Source organism: Salvelinus alpinus, chromosome 12 (assembly GCF_045679555.1).
Source record: "Salvelinus alpinus chromosome 12, SLU_Salpinus.1, whole genome shotgun sequence".
Classification (NCBI taxonomy): domain Eukaryota; kingdom Metazoa; phylum Chordata; class Actinopteri; order Salmoniformes; family Salmonidae; genus Salvelinus; species Salvelinus alpinus.
In genome coordinates, this window is record NC_092097.1 from 52,984,689 (window position 1) to 53,010,403 (window position 25,715).

The 25,715-nt window shown below is 41.2% G+C and overlaps 2 protein-coding genes across 9 annotated transcripts in view; one reads left to right on the forward strand and one right to left on the reverse strand.

Annotated features, from left to right (window-relative positions):
• The window catches only part of LOC139536351 (glutamate receptor-interacting protein 2-like), a 351,360-nt gene that overhangs the window by 146,032 nt on the left and 179,613 nt on the right, over positions 1-25,715 (reverse strand). For all 7 annotated transcript variants that reach the window (XM_071336818.1, XM_071336817.1, XM_071336816.1 and 4 more), the window contains exon 2: positions 25,057-25,137. In XM_071336818.1, coding sequence (XP_071192919.1) covers positions 25,057-25,137 — 81 coding nt within the window. The remainder of the gene's footprint in view (positions 1-25,056; positions 25,138-25,715) is intronic.
• Positions 3,354-17,342, forward strand: LOC139536349 (uncharacterized). 2 transcript variants are annotated; one of them, XM_071336812.1, is made up of 18 exons: positions 3,354-3,510; positions 3,747-3,840; positions 4,155-4,256; positions 4,338-4,538; positions 5,599-5,872; positions 6,091-6,236; positions 6,854-6,970; positions 8,031-8,304; positions 8,523-8,668; positions 9,286-9,402; positions 10,463-10,736; positions 10,955-11,100; positions 11,718-11,834; positions 12,908-13,181; positions 13,400-13,545; positions 15,884-16,026; positions 16,182-16,291; positions 16,374-17,342. In XM_071336812.1, the coding sequence occupies exons 1-18, from the start codon at positions 3,508-3,510 to the stop codon at positions 16,513-16,515; spliced, it is 2,826 nt and encodes a 941-aa protein (XP_071192913.1). In that variant the 5' UTR covers positions 3,354-3,507; the 3' UTR covers positions 16,516-17,342. The 2 variants fall into 2 exon arrangements, with proteins under 2 accessions (XP_071192913.1, XP_071192912.1); XM_071336811.1 differs by lacking the exons at positions 15,884-16,026; positions 16,182-16,291; positions 16,374-17,342 and adding an exon at positions 14,145-15,687.

The window sequence follows — 25,715 nt, forward strand, 5'->3', positions numbered from 1 at the left end:
CTTTGGACGGTAAAATGAAAGGACTCAATATTACCATCTGCTGACCTTTGGGCTAGCTACAGCCTGGAGTGTGCGCCTGGACTTTTTAGAATCAACTGCAATTGCAACGATTGATTACAACAAAGTACAACAAATGGTGTCTTTGTTAATCATTAGTATGCCTACTCACTTTATAAATGGTTCACATGATTCATCTTTCATGCTTGTCAGTTAATGGAGCATTAACGCAGAAATGTCAATGTGTTTACTGGTGCAGACACGGCCCGTTCTAATCAATGATTAAAAAAAATAAAGAAATTGCCACATAAAAGTATGCAAAACCGTTTATTATTATTATTATTTGAATTTGTTGGTAAAATAGCAATTATTTGTTGATGTGTGAATATGTGATTTGTTGGCAATTCGTTTTCTCTCGGTCACAGCTTTGATGCACCTGTACTGACCTTCGCCTACAGGATGATAGCGGGGTGAACAGGCCGTGGCTCGGGTGGTTGTTGTCCTTGAGGATCTTTTTGGTCTTCCTGTGACATCGGGTGCTGTAGGTGTCCTGGAGGGCAGGTAGTTTGCCCCCGGTGATGCGTTGTGCACATATACAGTGTGCAAAACTCTATTATAACCGTTTATTATTATTATTTAAATTTTTTGGTAAAATAGCAATTATTTGGTGATGTGTGAATATCTGATTTGTTGACACTTCTTTTTTTTCACTTCCTGAAAAGTTGCCTTTTTTTATATGAGGTTTTGAACTCATTCCAAGGGGAACCGAGTGCTTGCGGGTTTTTCATCCTCCCTTGTACTTGGTTGATGAAATAAGGTCACTAATTAGTAAGGAACTCCCCTCATCTGGTCGTCTAGGTCTTAATTGAAAGGAAAAAACAAAAACCAGCAGACACAAGGCCCTTCATAGAATGAGTTTGACACCCCTGGTGGTCTAACATAAAAGCGGAATTAGCTGACACGGCAGTATGAGTGGGTCCTAAAGCTCAGAAAAGGGTAATGAAAGCAGAAGTTAAGACAGAGGAAAAGTCTGTCTGTTAGAGGCAGAGAGGAAAGAAAGGAACATATGGCCAAGAGTTCGGTCTAAGCACAATTTAGAAGAAGTAAGTCAAAGATAAAGCTTGGTAATGATCTTGACTTCCAAACTGACAAAATAGCCCAGCTGCAAGAAGGGAAGACGGAATGCACTTTTTCATTTATTTTAATAAATTTTTTCACACTTTTTCTCCACAGTTTTGTGATATCCAATTGGTAGTTACAGCCTTGTCTCATCGCTGCAACTCCCGTACGGACTCAGGAGAGGTGAAGGTCGAAAGCCATGCGCCCTCCGAAACACGACCCTGCCATGCCACACTGCTTCTTGACACACTGCTCGCTTAACCCGGAAGCCAGCCGCACCAATGTGTAGGAGGAAACACTGTACAACTGGCCACGCGTCAGTGTGCATGCACCCGGCCCACCACAGGAGTCGCTAGAGCATGATGGGACAAGGACATCCTCTAGTATTTACTTATTGATGGCTACTTCCCAGTAAGGGGACTTATACAGACGTCTTTTGGACGTCTTCTTTTGGTCCTGACTGGACCCGCCTTATTTGTTTGGTGCGGTCCGGACTGGCTTTAATATCATTGTCCATGGACGGGATTTTAAAAACACTGCTACGAAAAAGTTGTAGTTGTATCGAAATGGCGTGTTTTAGGGAATCTCATCCCCACACGTTGATTTCTGGACATCCATGTTTGGTTCAGATTTGGTACGATCCAGACTGGCATTGATTTGGCCCAAACATAGACATATACTGTATGTTTGGTTTAGATTTGGTCGGGTCCCCGTTCCATGTAATTGATCTATTCCAGAGCTAGCACACCTGATTAAATTTGTCAACACATCCTCAAGCTCCTGAATCTCAGCTAGCTGTTGTAAGATACATGCACTAACTGTAAGAATATCTGATAAATTAATTACTCAAATGTAAACATAGAGCACAACAGCACATAACATTACAGTAAAAAAAGTAGAGAAATTATTTTCAACATTCATTCAGAACAGAAGATGAACCTGATTCCAATGTCCGGAAAAGACTCACTGTCAACGTCGGGAAAATACGTACTTTCAACATCCGTAAAATACGTATTTTAAACTTCACCTTTCATTCAGAACCTAGAATGAACCTAACTTCAACATCTGGAAAATATGTAATTTTGCTTACTGGGTTAAGACTTTTGGGAACACACTGAAAAGTATCTTGACACTGTTGTTCAGTTGTCTGTTTCCTGTGTTGATCTAACTAATTAGCTAGCTAGCATATGTACACTCACATCAATGTACAGAAAATATTTAAATCCATGTATTTGTTTGTGGCCTTTTATAAAGACAGCGCCCCAATTTTCCCTTGCCATAAGAGTTTGAAAATGACAACTGCTTTCTAAGTCTTGCGACCGACATCCCCGTATGATAAAATAAACAGTACCAAACCAAAAACATGAATCTGTTTAAAACAATCGATTTAGTGTAATTCTTGATGACTATAAACTTTTAATATTAACATCACCAATCTGAGGTAAAAACGATGAGTACTGTAACTTGTGAAAATGGGAGCTTGTGTAAGGCACGAACACAAACTGTCGACATTAGGGAAATTAGCAGATTATAAAATAATTTAATATGGCAAAAATAATTCAGTTTTGGATGATAGTTAATGTTGCCCACTCACATTTAAAAAATCCATACATTTAGAGAGTTTAGAAATGCTCCTAAACATAATTGAACTAGTAGCTCCAGACTAGAGCTAATATAGTCTGCTTGAATGTTTGATGTCCCTAATAGTATAGTTATCTTTACAATACAAATGGTAAAAGGGACCCATGTCTGTCCCTGTTCTATGAGAGACTCACTGTCTTTCTAATCTAAATGCTGTAACAGTGACAAGGCATTCTATGCGACAGAGAAGGACTGAGGCAAAATGAAACCTGATCGCTTAACTGACTGTGTTCTAATGAGAACACAACATGACATGAGACCGAGGGGGAGGAATGGAAAGGAGGAAATGTTATATAACAATACTACAAACAATGTCCTGCATGGAAAACAATTAGGCAGTTCAATACGGTTAATGTTTCGCCAAATCGGGGAACTTGGTGAGATACTGTTCATAGAAAGCTTTTTTTGTTGTTGCAGTTTTGTGAACGTCTTTCTATTCTAAATACATGAGTAATGTACTGTAGTGTGCATAATCCCAGCAGAAACTTAGAAATTCCTTTTCTCCTACGTGGTTTTACAAGTTTATCAACTTTCAAAGCAGCATAAATTAATAAACGGTAAAAAAAAACAAGATCATCTCACATGGACGTACGTGTTGAGTAACATGTGTTGCAATCAGACTTTAGCCTTTAATCAAATATGGTAACATGGTAAATAAGCCATTGAGTCATTGCCACCAGCTCAGACCGCACCTCCATATTACTTCAACACCAGTGGAACATATTTGGATGAATCCATTTAACTGTGACCATGGTAAGAATGTTTTTTCATTGCATTTGTTATTTTGTATTAATATTCTGATTATTTTCTTTGGCTAATGTGTCACTGGTGGTCTGAGAAACGGACTGTTTGTGTGTGCTTATTTGGCATATTACTTTTTGTCTCAAGTGTTTTTGTCTAAAAGGTTTATTAGGACAAGCTTTAGTAAACATTTAGTAATGTGCAACCATCATATGTAAAGATATCTGAGGAAATGTATACAAACACAGACAGAAGACAATGACTCCAGCACAATGAAGATCTTGGATATTGATGACGACATGTATGTCAAGCCCAGAACAAGACATGGCTTTCAATATTCAGGTATCAACACACACACACACGCACACAAACAAACACACAAACACACACACACACACACACACACACACACACACACACACACACACACACACACACACACACACACACACACACACACACACACACACACACACACACACACACACACACACACACACACACACACACACACACACACACACACACAGTGTCTGTGTTTGAGTCTTATGGTGGTGGGGTTGAGTTGAAAGAAAATAATGAATTTCTGTCATCTAAAATAAAAATGAACAATACATGTTGGTGCAAAGATTGTATGAAAACATCTTGTGATTCAGTACATTTTCAGTGGTGGAAGAGCTCATTCAGAGTTGCTGCATTGTGTCTTGGATTGCTGTGTATTCTCCTACTGGCTGGGATCATAGGCCTGTGTGTCAACTGTAAGTTTAGTATGTTTTCACTGAACCATTCTTAATCATCAGTGACATAATCATTGATTAATATTTTAACTGTTCCCTTAGTCACTGGTCAGCATTACTGTGACGAAAGAGACCAGCTACAAATCAGTAATAACAACCTGACTAAAGAGAGAGACCAGCTACAAACCAGTAATAATAACCTGGCTAATGAGAGAGACCAGCTACAGACCAGTAATAACAACCTGACTAAAGAGAGAGACCAGATACAGAGGGAGACAGAGAAGCTGAACAACAAGATCAAAGGTAACATTTCAATTTACTGAACTATTAGAAATTACTGTCTGTATAACATAATACAATAACAACTATATTACTTTGGGACAGTTAGATCACCTATTTAATCCACTAGACTTAGATTATTACACTTCTGATTTCAGATTTCATATGCTGTAACTTTTTGTCCAAGTTGTTGGGAAAGTGTTAAAAATGTCAAATGTTTGTAAAAGTTAAGAGAAAGTAGTTGATGTGGTTACTAAAACAGCAGTATCTCAAGATACAGGTACGCTAGCGTTAGCTACTCTACCTGTAGACTTCCAGTCATTGTGCTAACGCTAGTTAGCATTGGCTTGTGAAACTACCTCTAACTTCCTTCATACTGGACACAGAGACATGACACGGGGTTCCGTGGATTCATCTGACTCTGGGGAAGTAGATAAAGGATGTAAGGTTCTAAATAATAATTTGTCTGAAATATTTAAAGTGAAACTTTTGCTGTCGCGAGCCACATGAATTAGCATAACATTTTACGGACTAAATGCCAACGATACACAATGGTAGACATTTGAAATGCTACTGCACTTTAACCATTCCAGCTACAAACTTAAAATCAACTTTAACATTTTCCAAATATTTATAAATTATAACTATTTAAAGTTGCTTAAAATAGCATAAAATCACCCCAACAGTATTAGTAACTTTTGAACCCTTCAAGATACAGACACCACATCAAGTATCACTTGTTCAGGCAAGAAATCAATCAATCAATCAATTAATCAAATTATAACCAGTCATTATCATTAGTACTGCAGTTCACTATCACTACTATAACGTATTTCACAACCATAAATACAAGCTAGCAAGCATGCACATTTTAATTTGGAAATGTACATTTTCTAGTTTCTCTGTTTTCAGTTTGTCCTCAGGTAGCCTCCTCTACGTCCTTGTTGTCAGCTGGTGAATTATTCAGAGGGCCCTAATTCAACAGGGCCCTAGTCTTCATAAAGTCCTGTCAACCACAGGCTATGCTTACAACAATCAAACAGGTACTTTCTGTATTCAAACATTCTTCGCCATGTCCCTGTAGGAAATTTGGCGTTGAACGGAGTGGCCACTCAGTCATCACTGTATGGGAATCGCGAAGCTTCCGATGCCATTGATGGGAAAAGAAACACACACTATGGATCCTGCACCCATACTCTGAAAGACAGAAACCCGTGGTGGAGAGTGGACCTGCTGAATGTGTACAGAATAACAGAGGTCACCCTCACCAACAGAGGAGACTGCTGTCCTGAGAGGCTTGATGGTGCTGAGATCCGCATCGGTGACTCTCTGGAGAACAACGGCATCAACAACCCCAGGTGACACATATAGATGTTGGTACATTTTTATGTCATGTCTTGAAGGTTTTCTGATACATTGGTCTTCATCCATGCTACTGTAGCTATTCTGTGGCTACATATTTAAAAGAGTCAGAATCTGTATGGTACATTATAGAATGTCTTAATTCACTCATCTCTTTCTCTCTCCCTCTCTCACTCCATATCTCTCTCTCCATCTTTCTGACTCTCTCTCTCAGATGTGCCGTCATCTCCCACATCCCAGCAGGAGAGGCCCACACCTTCCAGTGCAATGAGATGGAGGGTCGCTACGTTGTTGTGGTCATCCCTGGCAGGTCGGAATGGCTCACTCTGTGTGAGTTGGAAGTTCATGGTACTCCTGCAGGTAATCATCCGTAACTGTCTTCACTGTTCGCATTCGTCATCAATTAAGGTTTACATTACTTTTATACACTGAGTGTACGGAACATTGAAAACTCCTGCTCTTTCCATGACAGATGAATCCAGGTGAAAGCTATGATCCCTTATTGATGTCACCTGTTAAATCCACTTCAATCAGTGTAGTTGAAAGGGAAGAGACAGGTTAAATAAGTATTTTTAAGCCTTGAGAAAATGTAGACGTGAATTCTTTATGTGTGACATTCAGAGGGTGAATGGGCCAGACAAAATATGTACGTGCCTTTGAAAGGGGTATGGTATTAGGTGCCAGGCGCACCGGTTTGTGTCAAGAACTGCAACACTCCTGGGTTTTTTACACTCAACAGTTTCCCCATGTGTATCAAGAATGGTCGACCACCCAAAGAACATCCTGCCAACTTGACAGAACTGTGGGAAACACTGGCGTCAACATGGACCAGCATCCCTGTGGAACACTTTCGGTACCTTGTAGAGTCCATTGCCAGAGGAATTGAAGTTGTCCTGACGGCAGAAGGGAGTGGGGGGGGTAGCATTCTAAATCATCAGTGATGTAATCATTGTTTCACTTTTTCACTGTTCCATTAGTTACTGGTGAGCATTCCGGTGCAGCGAGAGACAGCTTACAGACCAGCTACAACAACCTGACTAAAGAGAGAGACCAGATACAGAGGGAGACAGAGAAGCTGAACAACAAGATCAAAGGTAACATTTCAATTTACTGAACTATTAGAAATTACTGTCTGTATAACATAATACAATAACAACTATATTACTTTGGGACAGTTAGATCACCTATTTAATCCACTAGACTTAGATTATTACACTTCTGATTTCAGATTTCATATGCTGTAACTTTTTGTCCAAGTTGTTGGGAAAGTGTTAAAAATGTCAAATGTTTGTAAAAGTTAAGAGAAAGTAGTTGATGTGGTTACTAAAACAGCAGTATCTCAAGATACAGGTACGCTAGCGTTAGCTACTCTACCTGTAGACTTCCAGTCATTGTGCTAACGCTAGTTAGCATTGGCTTGTGAAACTACCTCTAACTTCCTTCATACTGGACACAGAGACATGACACGGGGTTCCGTGGATTCATCTGACTCTGGGGAAGTAGATAAAGGATGTAAGGTTCTAAATAATAATTTGTCTGAAATATTTAAAGTGAAACTTTTGCTGTCGCGAGCCACATGAATTAGCATAACATTTTACGGACTAAATGCCAACGATACACAATGGTAGACATTTGAAATGCTACTGCACTTTAACCATTCCAGCTACAAACTTAAAATCAACTTTAACATTTTCCAAATATTTATAAATTATAACTATTTAAAGTTGCTTAAAATAGCATAAAATCACCCCAACAGTATTAGTAACTTTTGAACCCTTCAAGATACAGACACCACATCAAGTATCACTTGTTCAGGCAAGAAATCAATCAATCAATCAATTAATCAAATTATAACCAGTCATTATCATTAGTACTGCAGTTCACTATCACTACTATAACGTATTTCACAACCATAAATACAAGCTAGCAAGCATGCACATTTTAATTTGGAAATGTACATTTTCTAGTTTCTCTGTTTTCAGTTTGTCCTCAGGTAGCCTCCTCTACGTCCTTGTTGTCAGCTGGTGAATTATTCAGAGGGCCCTAATTCAACAGGGCCCTAGTCTTCATAAAGTCCTGTCAACCACAGGCTATGCTTACAACAATCAAACAGGTACTTTCTGTATTCAAACATTCTTCGCCATGTCCCTGTAGGAAATTTGGCGTTGAACGGAGTGGCCACTCAGTCATCACTGTATGGGAATCGCGAAGCTTCCGATGCCATTGATGGGAAAAGAAACACACACTATGGATCCTGCACCCATACTCTGAAAGACAGAAACCCGTGGTGGAGAGTGGACCTGCTGAATGTGTACAGAATAACAGAGGTCACCCTCACCAACAGAGGAGACTGCTGTCCTGAGAGGCTTGATGGTGCTGAGATCCGCATCGGTGACTCTCTGGAGAACAACGGCATCAACAACCCCAGGTGACACATATAGATGTTGGTACATTTTTATGTCATGTCTTGAAGGTTTTCTGATACATTGGTCTTCATCCATGCTACTGTAGCTATTCTGTGGCTACATATTTAAAAGAGTCAGAATCTGTATGGTACATTATAGAATGTCTTAATTCACTCATCTCTTTCTCTCTCCCTCTCTCACTCCATATCTCTCTCTCCATCTTTCTGACTCTCTCTCTCAGATGTGCCGTCATCTCCCACATCCCAGCAGGAGAGGCCCACACCTTCCAGTGCAATGAGATGGAGGGTCGCTACGTTGTTGTGGTCATCCCTGGCAGGTCGGAATGGCTCACTCTGTGTGAGTTGGAAGTTCATGGTACTCCTGCAGGTAATCATCCGTAACTGTCTTCACTGTTCGCATTCGTCATCAATTAAGGTTTACATTACTTTTATACACTGAGTGTACGGAACATTGAAAACTCCTGCTCTTTCCATGACAGATGAATCCAGGTGAAAGCTATGATCCCTTATTGATGTCACCTGTTAAATCCACTTCAATCAGTGTAGTTGAAAGGGAAGAGACAGGTTAAATAAGTATTTTTAAGCCTTGAGAAAATGTAGACGTGAATTCTTTATGTGTGACATTCAGAGGGTGAATGGGCCAGACAAAATATGTACGTGCCTTTGAAAGGGGTATGGTATTAGGTGCCAGGCGCACCGGTTTGTGTCAAGAACTGCAACACTCCTGGGTTTTTTACACTCAACAGTTTCCCCATGTGTATCAAGAATGGTCGACCACCCAAAGAACATCCTGCCAACTTGACAGAACTGTGGGAAACACTGGCGTCAACATGGACCAGCATCCCTGTGGAACACTTTCGGTACCTTGTAGAGTCCATTGCCAGAGGAATTGAAGTTGTCCTGACGGCAGAAGGGAGTGGGGGGGGTAGCATTCTAAATCATCAGTGATGTAATCATTGTTTCACTTTTTCACTGTTCCATTAGTTACTGGTGAGCATTCCGGTGCAGCGAGAGACAGCTTACAGACCAGCTACAACAACCTGACTAAAGAGAGAGACCAGATACAGAGGGAGACAGAGAAGCTGAACAACAAGATCAAAGGTAACATTTCAATTTACTGAACTATTAGAAATTACTGTCTGTATAACATAATACAATAACAACTATATTACTTTGGGACAGTTAGATCACCTATTTAATCCACTAGACTTAGATTATTACACTTCTGATTTCAGATTTCATATGCTGTAACTTTTTGTCCAAGTTGTTGGGAAAGTGTTAAAAATGTCAAATGTTTGTAAAAGTTAAGAGAAAGTAGTTGATGTGGTTACTAAAACAGCAGTATCTCAAGATACAGGTACGCTAGCGTTAGCTACTCTACCTGTAGACTTCCAGTCATTGTGCTAACGCTAGTTAGCATTGGCTTGTGAAACTACCTCTAACTTCCTTCATACTGGACACAGAGACATGACACGGGGTTCCGTGGATTCATCTGACTCTGGGGAAGTAGATAAAGGATGTAAGGTTCTAAATAATAATTTGTCTGAAATATTTAAAGTGAAACTTTTGCTGTCGCGAGCCACATGAATTAGCATAACATTTTACGGACTAAATGCCAACGATACACAATGGTAGACATTTGAAATGCTACTGCACTTTAACCATTCCAGCTACAAACTTAAAATCAACTTTAACATTTTCCAAATATTTATAAATTATAACTATTTAAAGTTGCTTAAAATAGCATAAAATCACCCCAACAGTATTAGTAACTTTTGAACCCTTCAAGATACAGACACCACATCAAGTATCACTTGTTCAGGCAAGAAATCAATCAATCAATCAATTAATCAAATTATAACCAGTCATTATCATTAGTACTGCAGTTCACTATCACTACTATAACGTATTTCACAACCATAAATACAAGCTAGCAAGCATGCACATTTTAATTTGGAAATGTACATTTTCTAGTTTCTCTGTTTTCAGTTTGTCCTCAGGTAGCCTCCTCTACGTCCTTGTTGTCAGCTGGTGAATTATTCAGAGGGCCCTAATTCAACAGGGCCCTAGTCTTCATAAAGTCCTGTCAACCACAGGCTATGCTTACAACAATCAAACAGGTACTTTCTGTATTCAAACATTCTTCGCCATGTCCCTGTAGGAAATTTGGCGTTGAACGGAGTGGCCACTCAGTCATCACTGTATGGGAATCGCGAAGCTTCCGATGCCATTGATGGGAAAAGAAACACACACTATGGATCCTGCACCCATACTCTGAAAGACAGAAACCCGTGGTGGAGAGTGGACCTGCTGAATGTGTACAGAATAACAGAGGTCACCCTCACCAACAGAGGAGACTGCTGTCCTGAGAGGCTTGATGGTGCTGAGATCCGCATCGGTGACTCTCTGGAGAACAACGGCATCAACAACCCCAGGTGACACATATAGATGTTGGTACATTTTTATGTCATGTCTTGAAGGTTTTCTGATACATTGGTCTTCATCCATGCTACTGTAGCTATTCTGTGGCTACATATTTAAAAGAGTCAGAATCTGTATGGTACATTATAGAATGTCTTAATTCACTCATCTCTTTCTCTCTCCCTCTCTCACTCCATATCTCTCTCTCCATCTTTCTGACTCTCTCTCTCAGATGTGCCGTCATCTCCCACATCCCAGCAGGAGAGGCCCACACCTTCCAGTGCAATGAGATGGAGGGTCGCTACGTTGTTGTGGTCATCCCTGGCAGGTCGGAATGGCTCACTCTGTGTGAGTTGGAAGTTCATGGTACTCCTGCAGGTAATCATCCGTAACTGTCTTCACTGTTCGCATTCGTCATCAATTAAGGTTTACATTACTTTTATACACTGAGTGTACGGAACATTGAAAACTCCTGCTCTTTCCATGACAGATGAATCCAGGTGAAAGCTATGATCCCTTATTGATGTCACCTGTTAAATCCACTTCAATCAGTGTAGTTGAAAGGGAAGAGACAGGTTAAATAAGTATTTTTAAGCCTTGAGAAAATGTAGACGTGAATTCTTTATGTGTGACATTCAGAGGGTGAATGGGCCAGACAAAATATGTACGTGCCTTTGAAAGGGGTATGGTATTAGGTGCCAGGCGCACCGGTTTGTGTCAAGAACTGCAACACTCCTGGGTTTTTTACACTCAACAGTTTCCCATGTGTATCAAGAATGGTCGACCACCCAAAGAACATCCTGCCAACTTGACAGAACTGTGGGAAACACTGGCGTCAACATGGACCAGCATCCCTGTGGAACACTTTCGGTACCTTGTAGAGTCCATTGCCAGAGGAATTGAAGTTGTCCTGACGGCAGAAGGGAGTGGGGGGGGGTAGCATTCTAAATCATCAGTGATGTAATCATTGTTTCACTTTTTCACTGTTCCATTAGTTACTGGTGAGCATTCCGGTGCAGCGAGAGACAGCTTACAGACCAGCTACAACAACCTGACTAAAGAGAGAGACCAGATACAGAGGGAGACAGAGAAGCTGAACAACAAGATCAAAGGTAACATTTCAATTTACTGAACTATTAGAAATTACTGTCTGTATAACATAATACAATAACAACTATATTACTTTGGGACAGTTAGATCACCTATTTAATCCACTAGACTTAGATTATTACACTTCTGATTTCAGATTTCATATGCTGTAACTTTTTGTCCAAGTTGTTGGGAAAGTGTTAAAAATGTCAAATGTTTGTAAAAGTTAAGAGAAAGTAGTTGATGTGGTTACTAAAACAGCAGTATCTCAAGATACAGGTACGCTAGCGTTAGCTACTCTACCTGTAGACTTCCAGTCATTGTGCTAACGCTAGTTAGCATTGGCTTGTGAAACTACCTCTAACTTCCTTCATACTGGACACAGAGACATGACACGGGGTTCCATGGGTTCATCTGACTCTGGGGAAGTAGATAAAGGATGTAAGGTTCTAAATAATAATTTGTCTGAAATATTTAAAGTGAAACTTTTGCTGTCGCGAGCCACATGAATTAGCGTAACATTTTACGGACTAAATGCCAACGATACACAATGGTAGACATTTGAAATGCTACTGCACTTTAACCATTCCAGCTACAAACATAAAATCAACTTTAACATTTTCCAAATATTTATAAATTATAACTATTTAAAGTTGCTTAAAATAGCATAAAATCACCCCCAACAGTATTAGTAACTTTTGAACTCTTCAAGATACAGACACCACATCAAGTATCACTTGTTCAGGCAAGAAATCAATCAATCAATCAATTCATCAAACAAATGTTTCAATTATAACCAGTCATTACCATTAGTACTGCAGTTCACTATCACTACTATAACGTATTTCACAACCATAAATACAAGCTAGCAAGCATGCACATTTTAATTTGGAAATGTACATTTTCTAGTTTCTCTGTTTTCAGTTTGTCCTCAGGTAGCCTCCTCTACGTCCTTGTTGTCAGCTGGTGAATTATTCAGAGGGCCCTAATTCAACAGGGCCCTAGTCTTCATAAAGTCCTGTCAACCACAGGCTATGCTTACAACAATCAAACAGGTACTTTCTGTATTCAAACATTCTTCGCCATGTCCCTGTAGGAAATTTGGCGTTGAACGGAGTGGCCACTCAGTCATCACTGTATGAGAATCGCGAAGCTTCCGATGCCATTGATGGGAAAAGAAACACACACTATGGATCCTGCACCCATACTCTGAAAGACAGAAACCCGTGGTGGAGAGTGGACCTGCTGAATGTGTACAGAATAACAGAGGTCACCCTCACCAACAGAGGAGACTGCTGTCCTGAGAGGCTTGATGGTGCTGAGATCCGCATCGGTGACTCTCTGGAGAACAACGGCATCAACAACCCCAGGTGACACATATAGATGTTGGTACATTTTTATGTCACGTCTTGAAGGTTTTCTGATACATTGGTCTTCATCCATGCTACTGTAGCTTTTCTGTGGCTACCTATTTAATAGAGTCAGAATCTGTATGGTACATTATAGAATGTCTTAATTCACTCATCTCTTTCTCTCTCCCTCTCTCACTCCATATCTCTCTCTCCATCTTTCTGACTCTCTCTCTCAGATGTGCCGTCATCTCCCATATCCCAGCAGGAGAGGCCCACACCTTCCAGTGCAATGAGATGGAGGGTCGCTACGTTGTTGTGGTCATCCCTGGCAGGTCGGAATGGCTCACTCTGTGTGAGTTGGAAGTTCATGGTACTCCTGCAGGTAATCATCCGTAACTTTCTTCACTGTTAAGGTTTACATTACTTTTATACACTGAGTGTACGGAACATTAAAAACTCCTGCTCTTTCCATGACAGATGAATCCAGGTGAAAGCTATGATCCCTTATTGATGTCACTTGTTAAATCCACTTCAATCAGTGTAGTTGAAAGGGAAGAGACAGGTTAAATAAGTATTTTTAAGCCTTGAGAAAATGTAGACATGGATTCTTTATGTGTGACATTCAGAGGGTGAATGGGCCAGACAAAATATGTACGTGCCTTTGAAAGGGGTATGGTATTAGGTGCCAGGCGCACCGGTTTGTGTCAAGAACTGCAACACTCCTGGGTTTTTTACACTCAACAGTTTCCCATGTGTATCAAGAATGGTCGACCACCCAAAGACCATCCTGCCAACTTGACAGAACTGTGGGAAACACTGGCGTCAACATGGACCAGCATCCCTGTGGAACGCTTTCGGTATCTTGTAGAGTCCATTGCCAGAGGAATTGAAGTTGTCCTGACGGCAGAAGGGAGTGGGGAGGGAAGCATTCTAAATCATCAGTGATGTAATCATTGTTTCACTTTTTCACTGTTCCATTAGTTACTGGTGAGCATTCCGGTGCAGCGAGAGACAGCTTACAGACCAGCTACAATAACCTGACTAAAGAGAGAGACCAGATACAGACCAGCTACAACAACCTGACTAAAGAGAGATACCAGATACAGGCCAGCTACAACAACCTGACTAAAGAGAGAGACCAGATACAGACCAGCTACAACAACCTGACTAAAGAGAGAGACCAGCTACAGACCAGCTACAACAACCTGACTAAAGAGAGAGACCAGCTACAGACCAGCTATAACAACCTGACTAAAGAGAGAGACCAGCTACAGACCAGCTACAACAACCTGACTAAAGAGAGAGACCAGCTACAGACCAGCTACAACAACCTGACTAAAGAGAGAGACCAGATACAGACCAGCTACAACAACCTGACTAAAGAGAGAGACCAGCTACAGACCAGTTATAAGAACCTAATTAAAGAAAGAGACCAGCTACAGACCAGTAATAACAACCTGACTAAAGAGAGAGACCAGCTATAGACCAGTTGTAGCACCCTGACTAAAGAGAGAGACCAGCTACAGACCAGTAATAATAATCTGACTAAAGAAAGAGACCAGCTACAGACCAGTTATAAGAACCTAATTAAAGAAAGAGACCAGCTACAGACCAGTAATAACAATCTGACTAAAGAGAGAGACCATCTATAGACCAGTAATACCAACCTGGCTAAAGAGAGAGACCAGCTACAGATCAGTAATAACAACCTGACTAAAGAGAGAGACCAGCTATAGACCAGTTGTAGCACCCTGACTAAAGAGAGAGACCAGCTACAGACCAGTAAAAATAACCTGACTAAAGAGAGAGACCAGCTACAGACAAGTTATAAGAACCTAATTAAAGAAAGAGACCAGCTACAGACCAGTAATAACAATCTGACTAAAGAGAGAGACCATCTATAGACCAGTAATACCAACCTGGCTAAAGAGAGAGACCAGCTACAGACCAGTAATACCAACCTGGCTAAAGAGAGAGACCAGCTAAAGACCAGTAATACCAACCTGGCTAAAGAGAGAGACCAGCTACAGACCAGTAATACCAACCTGGCTAAAGAGAGACCAGCTACCGACCAGTAAGAGAGAGACCAGCTACAAACCAGTAATAACAACCAGATTAAATGAGAGACCAGCTAGACCAGTAATAACAACCTGGCTAATGAGAGATACCAGCTTCAGACCAGTAATACCAACCTGGCTAAAGAGAGACCAGCTACCGACCAGTAAGAGAGAGACCAGCTACAGACCAGTAATAACAACCAGATTAAATGAGAGACCAGCTAGACCAGTAATAACAACCTGGCTAATGAGAGAGACCAGCTACAAAGGGAGATAGAAAAGCTAAACAACAAGATTAACAGTAAAATGTCAGTTTACTGTACTATTGGAAAGGACTGTCTGTATCACATAATATGCGACTAACAATTTATCCAGGCAGTACCACAACTGTCCGTGATTGGGAGTCCCATACGGCGGCACACAATTGGCCCTGCGTCGTCCGGGTCTGGCCGGTGTAGGCCATCATTGTAAATAACAATTAGTTCTTAAGTTCTTAACTGACTTGCCTAGTTAAATAAAGGTTAAATATATATATATATTTTGTTTTTTGTTCCCGTTTTTAATTTCCTTAAGCATTTTTCTATTGAATGTAACATTTTTACCTGTGTAATAAATCTTTCAAGTAAAAATAATAAAATAAAAATGTAATCTTGATATTTCCAGGGAGACCCTGTCCTGAAGGATGGAAGACATCTGTCTCCAGCTGTTACTACACCACCACCGGGATTAAAACCTGGGAGGAGAGCAGAGAGGACTGCAACGAGAGAGGAGCACACCTGGTGATCATAAACAGCAGAGAGGAACAGGTGTGTGTGTGTGTGTGTGTGTGTGTGTGTGTGTGTGTGTGTGTGTGTGTGTGTGTGTGTGTGTGTGTGTGTGTGTGTGTGTGTGTGTGTGTGTGTGTGTGTGTGTGCAGTGGAGACTTTGTATTAATAATACGGTCTTTCTGCCATAATAACAGACATTTATCAATGGGTTATACGGACCGGGGAACGAGACTTGGATCGGTCTGATGAACGTTGACACTGAGGGGACCTGGAAATGGGTGGACGGCACACCACTAACCACAGCGTAAGAGTTCTGTAATTCACTGACTGACTGGAGTAGTTTCTGTGAGAGTGGCCAGCCTGATGCTCTGTTGTTTATACTGCAGGTATTGGAGGACTGGAAAGCCTAGCAGCTATTTAGGGGCAAATCAGGACTGTGTGGAGTTTTTCCACCGTTCATCAGACCCAGGGGAGTGGAACGACGAGGAATGTCACAAGTCAAACAACTGGATCTGTGAGATATTTTAATTCTCATACTCTCTGCACTGTTACTACATGTAACTGCCAAAACAAGGAAACATTTCAATAAATGAGGGCGGATCTGGCGGCTCTGGGTGTATTTTCCTGGCATGGTTTAGGTCCACTCAACCACTTAGAGGGCAAGGTTAACACCAATAAATACACAGCCATTCTCAGTGATCACCTTCAACCTCTGGTGAATCATTTATATCCTGATGGGAGTGGTCTCTTCCAGGATGACAACGCCCCCATCCACAGGGAACCAGTGGTCACTGAATGGTTTGATGAGCGTGAAAATCATGTAAACTATATGCCATGGTCGTCTCAGTCACCAGAACCCAATAGAACACACATGGAAGATTCTGGAGCGGCGCCATTTTTCTCCTGACAGAATGGTGTTCGCATCCCTCCAATAGAGTTCCAGACACCTGTAGAATCTATACCAAGGCTCATTGAAGCTGTTCTGGCGGCTGGTGGCGGCATAACGTCCCATTAACACAATTTATGTTGGTGTTTCCTTCATTTTGGAAGTTAACTGTATGTTGATAATGGTCTGAATATTGCTGATATATTCTGGTAGAACGCTACTCTGAATTACATTTCTGACAGAAAGGCACAGACACACACGAATCATGTTCAGATTTCATATAAGTAGGTGTATAATACCATTGAATATCTGCTGTAAATCAATTTTAATTGTTACATGATTTGTATGGTATATTTTATACAGTATGTCTGCTACTTGTGCTTTCATCATGCTGAACATAAACAATGTGTACTTCCTGACTATTCAGTAAATCATTGAACCTAGATTAAAGACATTTCCTTGTTGAATACATTATTGTTCGCTCTGAGTTTATCTATCATGGAGTCTACAGTAGAAAGACAAGACACCTCTCTACCTCTGTATATTAGTTTATCTAAGATGGAGTCTAGAAGGATAAGACACCTCTCTACCTCTTTATATTCGTTTATCTAAGATGGAGTCTAGAAGGATAAGACACCTCTCTACCTCTTTATATTAGTTTATCTAAGATGGAGTCTAGAAGGATAAGACACCTCTCTACCTCTGTATATTAGTTTATCTAAGATGGAGTCTAGAAGGATAAGACACCTCTCTACCTCTTTATATTAGTTTATCTAAGATGGAGTCTAGAAGGATAAGACACCTCTCTACCTCTGTATATTAGTTTATCTAAGATGGAGTCTAGAAGGATAAGACACCTCTCTACCTCTTTATATTAGTTTATCTAAGATGGAGTCTAGAAGGATAAGACACCTCTCTACCTCTTTATATTAGTTTATCTAAGATGGAGTCTAGAAGGATAAGACACCTCTCTACCTCTTTATATTCGTTTATCTAAGATGGAGTCTAGAAGGATAAGACACCTCTCTACCTCTTTATATTAGTTTATCTAAGATGGAGTCTAGAAGGATAAGACACCTCTCTACCTCTTTATATTAGTTTATCTAAGATGGAGTCTAGAAGGATAAGACACCTCTCTACCTCTTTATATTAGTTTATCTAAGATGGAGTCTAGAAGGATAAGACACCTCTCTACCTCTGTATATTAGTTTATCTAAGATGGAGTCTAGAAGGATAAGACACCTCTCTACCTCTTTATATTCGTTTATCTAAGATGGAGTCTAGAAGGATAAGACACCTCTCTACCTCTTTATATTAGTTTCTCTAAGATGGAGTCTAGAAGGATAAGACACCACTCTACCTCTGTATATTAGTTTATCTATCTGGTCTAGAAGGACAAGACACCTCTCTACCTCTTTATATTAGTTTCTCTAAGATGGAGTCTAGAAGGATAAGACACCACTCTACCTCTGTATATTAGTTTATCTATCTGGTCTAGAAGGACAAGACACCTCTCTACCTCTAAGTTACTGTTTACCTTTTTAAAGGTCTACCCCCACATTTTAACAACTTTCAAAACGTCTGTAAATATCACAGATTGGGAATTTAACACATTCAGTAGCTATCGCTAACAGACGTCCAGAAAGGCAATAAACAAGACATACACAACCAGATTGAAAGCTACGACCCTAGCCTGGAATTAACAACGATAATTACCTCCATGTCCCTATTGTTGACGTGAAACAATAGTAAAACAACAGTGATAGTCAGGGTGGATTCTAGGCTACCTAATGTCTAGGTATATAGTACAGATGGTAAAAGGGACCCATGCCTTGTCCTGCTTCTATGAGAGACTCATTGTCTTACTAAACTAAATGCTGTAACAGTGACAAGGCATTCGATGCGACAGAGAAGGACTGAGGCAAAATGAAGCCTGATCGCTTAACTGACTGTGTTCTAATGAGAACACAACATGACATGAGACCGAGGGGGAGAAATGGAAAGGAGGAAATGTTCTATAACAATACTACAAACAATGTCCTGCATGGAAAACCACTCCAGGAAACCAAATGAGCTACAGTGAATGTTCAGAACTTAATTGTGTTTTTGTTGACAATGCCTGAAAATTGTACTTTTAGTCATTTTGTTGAGGAGAAAAACCGGTGAGTTCAAACTGATGGAAACAACACATCCATCTCTAAGAAAGATAGACTGAGAAACAGTCCTTTCAAACTGAGAGGAACAGAAACTAATTTCACAAGTATCACTTCCTTCTATTATCTGTGTCAGTCACTTGTAACTGATCTCTGATCTCTCTACCAAAACAGTCTGGAATGAAAACTGGTTTTCAAGTTTCCAATAACTGTTAGATACGGTGCTTTGGGGAACAGTTAAACCCTGACTATACATCCCTGCTGTACATTTCTGAAATGGAGCATCCTTTTCTTGTTCCACATGATTATCCCTTTGAGTCCCCCACCCTCTTTCCTATGAGCTGGAGACAATACACCACCAGTCTGTGTATCAACCTCAATACACCATCAGTCTGTGTATCAACCTCAATACACCATCAGTGTATCAACCTCAATACACCATCAGAGTATCAACCTCAACACAACATCAGAGTATCAACCTCAATACAACATCAGAGTATCAACCTCAATACACCTTCAGAGTATCAACCTCAATACACCATCAGAGTAACAACCTCAATACAACATCAGAGTATCAACCTCAATACACCATCAGAGTAACAACCTCAATACACCATCAGTCTGTGTATCAACCTCAACACAACATCAGTGTATCAACCTCAATACACCATCAGAGTATCAACCTCAATACACCATCAAAGTAACAACCTCAATACAACATCAGAGTATCAACCTCAATACAACATCAGAGTATCAACCTCAACACAACATCAGTCTGTGTATCAACCTCAATACAACATCAGAGTAACAACCTCAATACAACATCAGAGTATCAACCTCAATACAACATCAGAGTAACAACCTCAATACAACATCAGAGTATCAACCTCAATACAACATCAGTCTGTGTATCAGCCTCAATACAACCTCAGAGTATCAACCTCAATACAACATCAGAGTATCAACCTCAACACAACATCAGAGTATCAACTTCAATACAACATCAGAGTATCAACCTCAACACAACATCAGAGTATCAACCTCAACATAACATCAGAGTATCAACCTCAACACAACATCAGTCTGTGTATCAACCTCAATACACCATCAGTCTGTGTATCAACCTCAATACACCATCAGTCTGTGTATCAACCTCAATACAACATCAGAGTATCAACCTCAATACAACATCAGAGTATCAACCTCAACACAACATCAGAGTATCAACCTCAATACAACATCAGAGTAACAACCTCAACACAACATCAGTCTGTGTATCAACCTCAACACAACATCAGTGTATCAACCTCAATACAACATCAGAGTAACAACCTCAATACAACATCAGAGTATCAACCTCAATACACCATCAGAGTATCAACCTCAACACAACATCAGAGTAACAACCTCAATACAACATCAGAGTATCAACCTCAATACACCATCAGTCTGTGTATCAACCTCAATACAACATCAGAGTAACAACCTCAATACACCATCAGTCTGTGTATCAACCTCAATACAACCTCACTGTACCAACCTCAAAACAACCTTACTCTATCAACCTCATAACCTCACAACAACCTCAGTGTATCAACCTCAATATAATTTCAGTACAACCTCAGCACATCAACCTCAATACAATCTCTATATCCTCCTCAATACAACCAATAAAACCTTGGTGCATCAAAAACCAAAACACCCAGGGAAGAAGAGGACAGATATACAGTGCCCTCAGAAAGTATTCACACCCCATTACTTTTTCCACATTTTCATGTGAAACAGCCTGAATTTAAAATGGATTACATTTCAATTTTTTTGTCACTGGCCTACTAACACTGTCAAAGTGGAAATATGTTTTTCGAAATTTTTACAAATTAACAAAAACTTAAAAGCTGAAATGTCTTGAGTCAATAAGTTGTCAACCCCTTCGTTATTTCAAGCCTAAAGAAGTTCAGGAGTAAACAGTTGTTTAACCAGTCACATAATAAGTTGCATGGATTCACTCTGTGTGCAATAATAATGTTTAACATGCTATTTTAATGACTACCTCATCTCTGTGCCCCACACATACAATTATCTTTAAGGTCCCTCAGTCGAGCTGTGAATTTCAAGCACAGATTCAACCACAAAGACCAGGGAGGTTTTCCAATACCAAGAAGGGCATCTATTGGTATAAATAAAAAAAAGCAGACATTGAATATCCCTTTGAGCATGGTGAAGTTATTAATTACACTTTGGATGGTGTATCAATATACCCAGTCACTACAATGATACAGGCGTCCTTCCTAACTCAGTTGTCGGAGAAGAAGGAAACCGCTCAGGGATTTCAGCATGAGGCCAATGGTGACTTTAAAACAGTTACAGAGTTTAATAATGACTGATAGGAGAAAACTGAGGATAGATCAACAACATTGTAGTACCAACATTGTAGTTACTCCACAATACTAACCTAATTGACAGAGTGAAAATAAGGAAGCCTGTACAGAAAAAAAACTGTTGGATTACCCCCCTCGTGTACTGGACCGGATTGGCTGAGGACCCGAGTGTGAGGATTACCCCTGGATAACAGAACAGACAAAGATAACGACTTGTGGACTGTGAGGTCCACGGCTATGGAACCCTGCCCTGTTCACTGGACGTGCTACCTGTCCCAGACCTTCTGTTTTCAACTCTCTAGAGACAGCAGGAGCGGTAGAGATACTCTGAATGATCGGCTATGAAAAGCCAACTGATATGTACTCCTGAGGTGCTGACCTGTTGCACCCTCTACAACCACTGTGATTATTATTATTTGACCCTGCTGGTCATCTATGAACATTTGAACATCTTGGCCATGTTCTGTTATAATCTCCAACCGGCACAGCCAGAAGAGGACTGGCCACCCTTCATAGCCTGGTTCCTCTCTAGGTTTCTTCCTAGGTTCTGGCCTTTCTAGGGAGTTTTTCCTAGCCACCGTGCTTCTACACCTGCATTGCTTGCTGTTTGGGATTTTAGGCTGGTTTTCTGTACAGCACTTTGTGACATCAGCTGATGTAAGAAGGGCTTTATAAATACATTGGATTGAGGTGATTGGTTCATCTCCCTCTCTTCCCCAGTGTATGAAAACCCCTAATAAACTTCCTCTTTGCATGCTATTTGTGCTACTGGTGCCTGTTTTGTTATTGAACTTGGTGACGTGGAAACCCCACACCCTTGATCTTGCTACTATATATATATGTATATATATATATATCTCTAAAAGGGTACGTGTTTCCCAGTGTGGATTAGTCTAATTTTAACAGTGCGACCTGGTTGTTTCATCACACTTGGTGTTAGACTGTGAAAGGAGTTATGTTGATGCATCGTGTTTAAATATACAGTTATCGCCACACTATAATTATACCACTTCCCATTTAGCCTCAGGATACAGGCTGAACTTAAAGCACAGTGAAATGTTACATTTGAGATTCAATTCTGTGTTCAAATATAATCCGGTTACAGTCTAGGGCCCTCAAACTCAACTCTGGACCTCGAAGCCGGTACCACTGCATTTTTTCATTGTTCCTCTCTAATCAGGGACTGATTTATATTTGGGACACCAGGTACAGTATAGAGACCCGAGAGGTATGTGAAATGTATTATCAGGTATAACAGAAAAGCCCGTAGGGTAAGAGTTGAGTAACCTCCTGGTTAGGGGGATTTCATTCTAAATTATATTTCTTAAAATATTAAATACTTTGACATTCAGCACAGTAAGAAAAGTAACACAGTTGTCTTTTATCATAATGAGGGATGCAGTATTTCTGTACAGCAGTCAGGAATATGGAAGAACAAAAAAGAAGACATACATTCTTTATGTTTGATGTTAAGCCTGACAGACAGCCAATATCACACCCATCCAGGCCCAACCAGCAGGAGACTGGAGAAAGCCTGACAGACAGCCAATATCACACCCATCCAGGCCCAACCAGCAGGAGACTGGAGAAAGCCTGACAGACAGCCAATATCACACCCATCCAGGCCCAACCAGCAGGAGACTGGAGAAAGCCTGACAGACAGCCAATATCACACCCATCCAGGCCCAACCAGCAGGAGACTGGAGAAAGCCTGACAGAAAGCCAATATCACACCCATCCAGGCCCAACCAGCAGGAGACTGGAGAAAGCCTGACAGACAGCCAATATCACACCCATCCAGGCCCAACCAGCAGGAGACTGGAGAAAGCCTGACAGACAGCCAATATCACACCCATCCAGGCCCAACCAGCAGGAGACTGGAGAAAGCCTGACAGACAGCCAATATCACACCCATCCAGGCCCAACCAGCAGGAGACTGGAGAAAGCCTGACAGACAGCCAATATCACACCCATCCAGGCCCAACCAGCAGGAGACTGGAGAAAGCCTGACAGACAGGGCAGAAGCAAGCCATCCCTACTAGGAGAGAGTGGGGACAGAGAGAGAGAGAGCTGTGAGGTGTGGAGAATCAGAGAGACCAGAGCGATAACTCATAAAGAGCAGGAAAATAAACTCAGAGAGAGAAAGAGAGAGCGAGCTGTAAGCTCTGTAATGTAAATGCGAGGGGAGAGAGACAAGAGAGAGCTGTGGAGTAGGAGAACAGATAGAGACCAGAGAGACCTGAGAGACCAGAGAGAACAAATAGAGCCCTAGAGAGACCTGAGGGACCAAAGAGACCAAATAAAGCACAGAGAGACCTAATAGAGACCAGAGAGAACTGGGAGCCCATATAGAGACCAGAGAGACTAGATAGAGACCAGAAAGAGACCCAAGAGAGACCAGAGAGACCAGAGAGACCAGAGGGAGAGAGAGAGCTGAGAGACCAGATAGAGACCCGAGAGAGACCAGAGAGACCAGATAGACCAGAGAGACCAGAGAGACTAGATAGAGATCAGAAAGAGACCAGAGAGACCAGATAGACCAGATAGAGACGAGAGAGATCAGATAGAGACCAGAGAGAGAGAGAGAGAGAGAGAGCTGAGAGACCAGAGAGACCAGATAGAGACCCAAGAGAGACCAGATAGACCAGATAGAGACCAGAGATACCAGATAGAGACCAGAGAGACCAGATAGAGACCAGAGAGACCAGATAGAGACCAGAGAGAGACCAGATAGACCAGAGAGACCCGAGAGAGACTAGATAGAGACCATAGAGACCAGAGAGACCAGATAGACTAGATTGAGACTAGATAGAGACCAGAGAGACCAGAGAGACCAGAGACACCAGAGAGAGACCAGATAGAGACCAGAGAGAGTTGGGACCAGAGAGACCAGAGAGAGACTAGATAGAGACCAGAGAGACCAGATAGAGACTAGATAGACCAGATAGACCAGAGAGACCAGAGAGAGACTAGATAGAGACCAGATAGAGACCAGATAGACTAGATTGAGACTAGATAGAGACCAGAGAGACCAGAGAGACCAGAGACACCAGAGAGAGACCAGATAGAGACCAGAGAGAGTTGGGACCAGAGAGACCAGAGAGAGACTAGATAGAGACCAGAGAGACCAGATAGAGACTAGATAGACCAGATAGACCAGAGAGACCAGAGAGAGACTAGATAGAGACCAGATAGAGACCAGATAGACCAGAGAGACCAGAGAGAGACCAGATAGAAACCAGATAGAGACCAGAGAGAACAGATAGAGACCAGATAGAGACCAGAGAGACCAGAGAGAGACCAGAGAGAGACCAGATAGAGACCAGAGAGACCAGATAGAGACCAGATAGACCAGAGAGACCAGAGAGACCAGAGAGACCAGAGAGAGACCAGAGAGAGGCCAGATAGACCAGAGAGACCAGATAGACCAGAGAGACTAGATAGAGACCAGAGAGAGACTAGATAGAGACCAGAGAGACCAGATAGAGACCAGATAGACCAGAGAGACCAGAGAGAGACTAGATAGAGACCAGATAGAGACCAGATAGACCAGATAGACCAGAGAGACCAGAGAGACCAGAGAGAGACCAGAGAGACCAGTGAGAGAGAGCTGAGATGAGCAGCCAGACAGTAAAGAAACTCAGTAGTGTACCTGGGATACTCTGTCTCCTGGAGGGCAGGAAATTGTCTGTCCCTTGTGAGTCCTTGTTCCCTTTAGAGTAAGGACCATCATCTGGAAGGAAGGGGCAGAAAACAGGGCTATTAAAGGGATGTGTCACAAATCCCACACTATTCCCTATGTAGTGTACATATTTCAAACAGAGCCCAATGTAGCTGTAGCTCTGAACTAAAGTAATGCACAGCACTGCATTTAGGGGATAAGGCGTAGTTTGAGACGCAACCATAGAGTAGGGTCATCTACTGACTCTGGAACAGATGGTAGTGAGCTGGGGTAAGCGTTGCTATTGGCTTCCCGAGTATGTGCAGATTCAAACGTGACCAACGACTGTAATGCAGCTGTGAGTTCTGTTCAGAGAGATAAAGGACATCCTTTTTGAAACACATTTAGGATCCACTCTAACAGTAAACCAGAAAAATTACAGATTTCTCTAATTTTCATTTTGAGAGACTAATAAGCCTGGGTTTACTGTCTGTGTTACTTAAGCCTGGGTTTACTGTCTGTGTAACGTAAACTTGAGGTTACTGTCTGTGTTTCTTAAGCCTGGGTTTACTGTCTGTGTTTCTTAAGCCTGGGTTTACTGTCTGTGTTTCTTAAGCCTGGGTTTACTGTCTGTGTTTCTTAAGCCTGGG

Coding starts and splice junctions, on each gene's coding strand:
- LOC139536349 (XM_071336811.1), top strand. Junction 5,873..6,090: donor AACGGCATCAACAACCCCAG/GTGACACATATA, acceptor TCTCTCTCTCAG/ATGTGCCGTCATCTCCCACA. Junction 6,237..6,853: donor AGTTCATGGTACTCCTGCAG/GTAATCATCCGT, acceptor CTGTTCCATTAG/TTACTGGTGAGCATTCCGGT.